The sequence below is a fragment of the Hippocampus zosterae genome, chromosome 7, assembly GCF_025434085.1.
Source record: "Hippocampus zosterae strain Florida chromosome 7, ASM2543408v3, whole genome shotgun sequence".
Taxonomy (NCBI): domain Eukaryota; kingdom Metazoa; phylum Chordata; class Actinopteri; order Syngnathiformes; family Syngnathidae; genus Hippocampus; species Hippocampus zosterae.
In genome coordinates, this window is record NC_067457.1 from 12,131,041 (window position 1) to 12,139,946 (window position 8,906).

Here is an 8,906-nt window from a genome sequence, read left to right on the forward strand (position 1 = left end):
GAGGCGGTATCCATAGCCTGTCTTGGTGATTACTTGGCTTAGGGGGTTCAGTCCTATGTAGAACAGCAGTGGGGAGAGTGCATCACCTTGGTATATGCCATATTTGATGGACACTTGGGTAAGTGGCTTGCCATTGGCTTCAAGTGTGGTTTTCCACATCCTCATCGAGTTCGCAACGAAGGCTCTTAGGGTCCTGTTCACCTTATACAACTCCAAACATTCAGTGATATATACAGTGCACTCCGCTTAGTAGAACACGATTGGGCCGAAGCGCTTCTGTTCTACTAAGCGGAGTTTCTATTAACCGGAGACACTTTATTAGGTACACCTTCAGACACGTCGACGACCAAGTTATGCATGCAGAAAAACCCCTGCTGACGAGTTAGAAGAGATATTTCGACTGTGGACGTCCATATCTTTAATCAAACAACAAAACAACAACTTTAAACAACTTCAGTCAAACATTTCAAATCAAGAGAAAAATTTCGTTACTTTTGTCTGGAAACAGGAGTCCGTAATTTTGCGGTTGACTTCCCTCTCAATGCGCTGGATAAGAGGGAAGTCCTGGAAACCGCGGGCGTACCTTCTGAGAATCCGGCAATGCATCGTATCGTCTGAGTATGTCCTTCTTATCCGCAGGTGATAGCCCTCGTCTCTTGAATGAAGTTGAAGCCATTGTGACGTGCGTGTGTCTATGTGTGGAGTGACGCGTGCTACCTGTTACTGTATACGGCTAGAACTACCGCGTTTTCTCGCGATAGTGGTACAGTATCGCGATAGCTACACTTCGTCTCTCTCTCGTCTCTTGAATGAAGTTGAAGCCATTGTGACGTGCGTGTGTCTATGTGTGGAGTGACGCGTGCTACCTGTTACTGTATACGGCTAGAACTACGCGTTTTCTCGCGATAGTGGTACAGTATCGCGATAGCTACACTTCGAAAACCACTAGTTTACAATGTTCATTGCTTACGGCCTGTTCTATTAAGTGGAGATCTGTTCTACTAAGCGGAGTATCTTTATAGGAAATTGCATTAGGCAAATCCGTTCCAGAGCCTTTTGCTCTATTAAGCGGATTACTCTATTAACCGGTGTTCTATTAAGCGGAGTGCACTGTATATATAACCAGGTGAACCATACTTTTATATTGTAGCGAGGGCTACCTTGCTAGCACTGTCTCTTTAAAAGTAATGCTAGATCAAAAACACGCAGTAACATATAGAGCGAGTGAGAATTAGACCAAGAAGTAGCGTGGATGACATGCACGTGAAGGAGGATAGTCGCTGAACTGTGGATGCCGCTCGTCCCAACATGAAAAAAAACAATAATCGTCATTGTGACACAGGGGTAATTGGTAACTATTTTACCATGAAGCACATTCGGTGTTGTATTTGGACGAGTGATTGTTTGTTGAAATATTTGAAGAGTAAGAGATCATTGTTTGGGAAATTGAATGCTTCCTCTGGTGGGTCCTGCAAACGGCTGTACAGCGTAAGTGTTCGCAATGTGACAAGGTGTAAATATGTTATTTTTTTTTACTGTGAAATTCTATGAGCTGATTTATGTGTTCTTTAGAGGGGAGATCATTTGTGTTTTTCCGCGTGTTTCGTGTCCACCCAACACGCCAGAACGTATCGAGTAAGTGTGTCTCAAAACATTGGGTTGTAATGATTATTCGAATTTAATAGAGTATTGTGGCTTGGAAGTAATGTCATTTTATTTCTGTTTTCCTATCAAGCGAGCCACACTGTTGTTTATTATTGTATAATTTTCTTTTATCTGTTAGATAATTTTCTTTGATCTCTTAGATCCCTTTTTTTCGAACTCAAACTGTACATTTTTTTTCTTTTTCAGTCGGGAATAAAGCCCAAATAAAAATTATTTTGTGTTCAGTCCAGTCTTTCTAAAGACCCGGCTACATAAAAAATATATATATATAATAATAATAATAATAATAATATTGTAAATTTCCCCAGTGTGGGACGAATAAAGGATATCTTATCTTATCTTATAAATCCTCGTCTCACCCCTCGGGTGGTGTCCATTCCCCATTCAGCTAGGATCCTCTACTAGAGGCTAGGACGCTTGAGGGTTTTGCGCAGTATCCTTGCTGTTCCCAGCACTGTGCTTTACTGGACTGAGATGTCCAATGTTGTTCCCGCGATCTGTTGCAACCACTCATCAGTTTGGGGGTCACTGCCCCGAGTGCTCCGACCACCACAGGCACTACTGTCACCTTTACCTTCCAGGCTCTCTCCAGCTCCTCTCTGAGCCCTTGGTATTTTTCGGGTTTCTCGTGTTGTTTCTTTCTGATGGATTGGATTGAATAAACTTTATTGTTAAATGTACTGTATGTGTAACATACGGCACAGATTAAATTTCTTCCCTCTCAACATAAAACAAGAGGAGCTGCTGCGGGTGTCTGCGCCGCTATCAAAAGAAAAGTTAAAATCCACTTTCCTCTGCCCTTTATCTAAGATCACAATATGTGCTTGGTTCGCCATACCATCTCATACCATGTCAGTCTGTATCTGGAAGTTCCACAGGATCTTTGGAGGTGTTTCCCAGTTTGACCTTGGGGTTTCCAGTCCATACTCTGCACAGATGTTTCGGTAGACGATGCCAGCCACCTGGTTATGGCGTTCCATGTAGGGTTTCCCTGCCAGCATCTTATACCCTGCAGTTATGTGTTGGATCGTCTCCTATGACTCTGCACAACCTACACCTTGGGTCTTGTCTGGTGTGGTATATCTGGGCCGCAATGGCTCTGGTGCTCAGGAGCAGGCCCTGAGCAGCCATGATGAGTGCCTCTGTGCTGTCCTTCAGGCCAGTCCTCTCTCGCCACTGATCGGACTTCTTGAGATCAGCCACTTCAGTTATGGTCCCGGTGGTACATGCCGTGTAGGGCCTTGTCCTCCCATTTTCGAGCACCTCATCCTCTGTTCCCCATTGTCTGAGAAATATATCTAAATAAATATTTTTTGGGTTCATAATAAGATTTTTAATGACTCGAAAAAATGCAAAAATAGTTCAGAGCCTATCGAATGCCGTAAATAGAACTCCCCTCCATTGATTGACCAAAATATTATCCAATCGGAAGCCGGCATTTGGTGGTTCGCGGATGACGTTATACGTCGAGCCAGTGGAATCGCTCTGCCTGGTGTCGACCTCTGTGAGCCGCATCTCCACCTCCTCCGTGTCCGTGGCGGAGGGATACTATATAAACAAGTCGCTATCGCTCTTAAAGGGCAGAGTTGTCCAAACTCCCAGGCTGCTGGGAGTCAGCTGAGTAAATACGGGAATTGGACTCAAGCTAACTACCCCACCACTCACAGAAGGAAATTTTTCTGGAGCCAAGAGGTTCGACGTCATAATTTTGTACTTCCCAAAGAACGCTGCAATTCGAAGGTCTATAATACTCCAAGCGGAAGCTCTTATTGCAAGAGGTTCGATAATTTCCCATGTAAGTCCATCTCAAATCACCCGCAGCGGTGTCGCGTAATCGGTCGATTGAGAATCTGAACTTGATTGTGTATTTTCTGACGTTTCCTTGCCTTTTTAATTGCTGTCATTGCGCTACTAAATGTCAGTCACCTAGCATTTGTAGAATATTCTGGTTCCGGCCACCAAGCTAAAAACTACCTAGCTAGCTGTGGAGCAGGCATCGAATGAACGTGACTTTCCCCCGTTTGACGTTTTTGTTTTTATTTGCGTCCATCGCTGACCTTTAATCCCTTAATCTGTACACATCACGAACCGACAACTATAACTAACCTGTCTGAGCTACACATTAACAGAATTGGCTCACTGGAGATATTGGGGGTCGAGGGGAACATAATTATAATAATAAAAGGACGCTGTGCTGCACAGGCGTTCACACCCCTCACGGCAAGTTGTCAAGCTAATGCTAGTTATGCTAATTTTCGACGTTGTCATGCACGACGAGAAAACACGCATGTTTAAAAGAAATCTGCTTCGGGATGCTATGAAATGCGCGTGCAGTCGGTGTATATTATGTAACGGCAGCATTCACGTTTGTGTCTTGTTATAGCTCGTTGGATGCAAGCCAGAGTCGTAGAAATAAGGAACCACCCAGAGAGCTCTCGGTCGGTGTTTTGTCCGAACACGTATTCAGCATCCGCGTGATTATTGCACACTTTCCGTTTGCCCACAGGGGTCACAAAGCTTGCCTTTCGTCTTGTCACACAAAGCCAATGAGGAACAGACCGATGACACCGTTAGTGACTCGATGGCTTATTTATAGCGGGGCTGGTACCGTCCAATTGAGAGATGCAGCCAGCATTTGCAACTGACTGTTGCATATTCAACACTTGGTGCTGCTCCCCCACTAGATGTATTCCCCCCCCCCCCTTGTACTGACATTAAATGGGGGAGGCATTCTCATGACCAATTCTTGAAGTGATCATCTAACTCAGACACAACTAGACTGTATGGATGAAATGGCTACACTTTTTAGTGTTACCCATTTGACACAGTTGTCCTGGGATTGATTGATTGGGAAATCTGCGGTGTAATTTGCTTTTGGCATTAAGTCAGCTGGGATAGGCATCAGCTCTTTGTGACCCCGAAAGTTGTAAGAAAATGGATAAATGGCCTTTGCCAAAGTAGGAGCAAGTGAACTGACCCAAAATGGAAACTTCAAACCCAACTGGCCAAATTTTGTTTCAATTTCAAGCATGGTCCTTGAGACTTTTATGCATGTCTTGGCATGATAGACATGGGCACCGAATTTATCCTCCGCTTATTTATGTTCAAACTCTCCAGGGGGCGCTACTGAGTGAGCAGCTATGATTCTATGCTCTCCCTATATTAAATGGTGTAGCAAGCAATTTCACAATTTAACATCGCCTGTCTGCTCCTGTTTAGGACCCTTAATAAGTCTGTTTTTTTAAAAGTCATGATCAACATGGTTGCAAAATTTGGTGAGATTTTGGACATGTCCATGTTTTCTACAGCGCGTGTTTGCAATAGTTATGTTTTGCAGTTGGAGCCTGTCCCATTTGTCATTGGGTGAGACTGTCGACCGGATACCAGCATTTTTACAGAAACGTGTATTTCCATAAAAAAAGCTTCTAGAAAGCAAAAAATACATACATTTGTAACTGTTATTTCTTTAAAATGTTCGCAAAAGGCTCAGCTAAATCTCGTCATGTTCTAGCTGCCATATAAAACAAATTGCGATGTCAATGGTATTTTGAAAGTTGATATCAGAATGGATGTCAACAAACATTTTTAGTTCAGCAAATGTAAATGGGTTGACATAATGCAGAGGTACTAAAGGGAACTTTCTTGTCTTTCAGGACCCAGAACCCAGCCACGTTTCAGGAAGGATATTCATTTCGTCCACAAGAACTCCATCCATCAACATTTCCATCACTCCGGTCACTTTTGCCTTGAAGATTTAAAAATTGTTTTCTGTTCTGGTGCAGTTGGGGGTGGGGGTGGAAACAAACAGCTCAGACAAAAATCTCATCTCCATCGAAGCAGCTATGCAGCTTGAAATTCAAGTAGCACTCAACTTTATTATTTCCTATTTATACAACAAACTCCCCCGACGACGTGTGAATATATTCGGCGAGGAGCTGGAGAGCCTGCTGAGGAAAAAGTATGAAGGCCACTGGTACCCGGATAAGCCATACAAAGGTTCGGGGTTCCGCTGTATCCATGTAGGGGAGAAGGTGGACCCCGTGGTGGAACAGGCGGCGAAAGAGAGCGGGCTGGCCATCGAAGATGTCCGCAATAACCTCCCTCAGGACCTCAGCGTGTGGATTGACCCGTTCGAGGTCTCCTACCAAATCGGAGAAAAGGGAGCGGTCAAGGTGCTCTACGTGGATGATAACGGCGAGAACGGCTCTGAGCTAGACAAGGAGATCAAGAACAGTTTTAATCCCGAGGCCCAGGTCTTTATGCCAATCACAGAACCCGTCGGCCAATCGTCCGAGTCCAGCTCGCCGTCGCCTCCTTTTGGGCAGTCGGCTGCCGTCAGCCCCTCTTTCATGCCGCGTTCGGCCCAGCCGCTGACATTCACCACTGCCACCTTCGCCGCCACCAAGTTTGGATCCACCAAGATGAAAAGCTGCGGCCGCGGCAACAACGGCACCAACGGCGGCGGTAGCAACAAAGCGGCACGGTCTTCGCCTATTGGCAACCTGGGTCTGAATGTCAACACCCTGCTCAAGCAGAAAGCCATCTCCACCTCCATGCACTCACTGTACGGGCTAGGCCTCAGTCAGCAGCAGCAACAGAAGGCCTCGGCTTTGTCCCCCAACGCCAAGGAGTTTGTGTTTCCCAGTCTCCAGGGCCAGGCCAGTCCCGGGCCAGCGTTTCCCGCCGAGGCCTCCCTGGGGCTCGGACATCTGCCGTACAACAATGCCTTCGACGTGTTTGCAGCCTACGGAAGCCTCAATGACAAGTCCCTCGTGGACGGCCTCAACTTTAGTCTGAGCACCATGCAGTATTCTAACCAGCAATTCCAGCCTGTTATGGCTAACTAAAACTTACCGAGCAGATGGTTATTTATGAATAAGGTGGCTCGGAAAAGAGAGGGAAAAAAAAAACGAAGCGCACACTTTAGAAACTGGACCGAGAGCGACTCGTCCACCAGGCGCATGTGCCCAAGGGTGTGTTTACTGGAACCCTTCGAGTTTGTTTCTACACTACAAAAGCTTGCTGTATAAACACATCCAAGCTTCCATCCATCCATTTTCTGAACCGCTTAATCCTCACTAGGGTCGCGGGGGGTGCAGGAACCTATCCCAGCCGTCTTCGGGCAGTAGGCGGGGGAGACCCTGGATCAGTTGCCAGCCAATCGCAGACATCCAAGCTTGGTTTCTTCAATTCATCATGCATCATTGTTTTTTATTTATTTTTTCCCTTTTTTGCCAACCAAGCACAATATTCTTTCTTTTTTTTACCATGTTGAGGAAAATACTCCAAAAATGAGGGGGGATATAATGAAGAAAAAAAAACAAATCACAAGCTTCAAGTTTTGGCCTCTTACAGTATTTTACAGTTGGTAAGACGGGCTGATTTTTATGAATTGGCAGTACAAAGTGGGGTTACTTGGTCTTTTTCTAATTGTATAATTTCATTTGGTACAAAGTTTGTAAGCTATCAGAGTATATATTGTTTCTATGACATGGTGTTGCATTTATACAGTATCTTTTTACTACTCCAGTGATCTGTGATGGCTGCAGCAGCTTTTCCTTAGTTTTCTTTTTTAAAACTATTGTGAAACAAATCCATCTTAAAAGAAAAAAAAATGACACCAGATATTCTCAAGATTGTGTACAGAATATTCCTTTAGTGGTGGAACTCGAATTGTAGGAATATTTGCTATTTCTGAAAGATGAATTGTATTTTCTGTTAAGGGGTTCAAGATTTTGCTATTCTATGGACAGCAAATGTAATCGTATGGATAGTAATTTTTGTACCTACATTGTGCAATACTTGATGAGAAAAAAAATGCGGTATAACAAAGTATTTTGAGTCAGTGTCTTACATGTCAAGAGGGACTGAAATAGTTTATATTGTTAAGTTTGTATTAAATGCTTAAAAATGATATGCTTGTTTTTTTTAATTTCATATTTGCACCCTGGTCTTTTTAATAAACTACAGTTGGAAGATCTTGCTGAACGTGAGCTCATTTTGTTTTGTTTTGTTTTTTTTTGGGGGGGGGGGGGGTTTGCCTGCTCAAACATAGCAGCGGTCTTAACCATGATTTACCCTTTCGCACACCAAGCAGTTTACAAGCTAATAATAGCAGGTTGTGTATTCACACCCGTGTGTCATAGCGACACCCAGAGATTAAGGCCACAATGCCTCATGTCCTGTAAACGTCGGCTCGGAAGGCCAAGGTTATTGTCACGGTAATTATATGATGGAAGCCTGTTGGTCCACCTTTTGGAAGAAAGCTGGAAGGCTGTTGGAACGGAAATCGGTGTGCTGAACTTGCCACGAGGTTGAGATGTTTATAACATCTTCAGCCTTTAAAGAGATAATCACTGCTTTAAGCCCAGCCACCTTGTTACTTATTGACTTGAATGTTTCATGGCTACTTGGTACGCAGCATGGCACACATGAAAAAATCCATGTTGGTGTCTGAAAAGGATTTCTGTTTGAAAACATCTGTCCTCAGTCGTCCACTGTGTGGCCCCTCCTTCTGTTGTTTTTGTTTCGGTTCCCTTCATTCAGTGTGGGCTGGGTCTCTCCCCAATCATTGCACCTGTCTCACTTACACACCTGCCAGTCTTCACCTCAGCAGCCACACTCCTCTGCACCATAAAGGCCAGTCTGAAGAGTCGCCCGTTGCCAGGTCTTCCCTGCTGTACTCGTTGCTGCCTAACTGTTACGTTTAAGCCTTCCGGTAGACCTCGATTTGGTTTCTCTCTGACTGCATTTGGTTCCTGCCCCCTCGACCTGTCCCTCTTCCTGAAACTAAGCCAGTTCTCAGTTCATTTTGTCTGCTGTGAGTCCTGTGCTCATCTTAAGCAAAGTCTAACAATTTCTTTCTTTGTGACATAACAAACAAGAAAGTGGTTCCGATTTAGCATTGTTAGTCTTCACCTTTTGTGGAAGATGGCTTTTTTTGAGAAGCAATCAAGCCTGTCACTGTTTTCTGCAATTCTAGTCGAACGTATCACAAAGGCTTGTTATATAACCCGCTTTAGATACAGGGCACTTCAGCGTGTGGTTCACTTATTAACCCTTTCAGGGACATCGGTTACTACAGTGTGGACAGCTGATCATGTTTTCAGGTTACAGTGTGCATGAAAGGGTTAATATAATAAATGCAGTCTATGAATGGTGTGGGTGTGCTCGTTGCGTCACCCTCTCAAAATAGCCATGCTCTCCCCGTATCCTGGCCAGTCAATCCACTTCCAGCGTGT

The 8,906-nt window shown here is 44.4% G+C and overlaps 1 protein-coding gene across 2 annotated transcripts in view; it reads left to right on the forward strand.

Moving 5' to 3' along the window:
* Positions 1 to 7,343, forward strand: part of LOC127604222 (protein Tob1-like) — a 52,820-nt gene extending 45,477 nt beyond the window's left edge. The window contains exons 1-2 of one of the 2 annotated variants that reach the window (XM_052071245.1): positions 3,210 to 3,460; positions 5,319 to 7,343. In XM_052071245.1, coding sequence (XP_051927205.1) covers positions 5,508 to 6,512 — 1,005 coding nt within the window. In that variant the 5' untranslated portion in view covers positions 3,210 to 3,460; positions 5,319 to 5,507 and the 3' untranslated portion in view covers positions 6,513 to 7,343. Of the gene's footprint in view, positions 1 to 3,209; positions 3,461 to 5,318 lie in introns of those variants that run through there. The other variant, XM_052071246.1, reaches the window with a different exon arrangement.
* Positions 7,344 to 8,906: the final 1,563 nt, after the last annotated feature.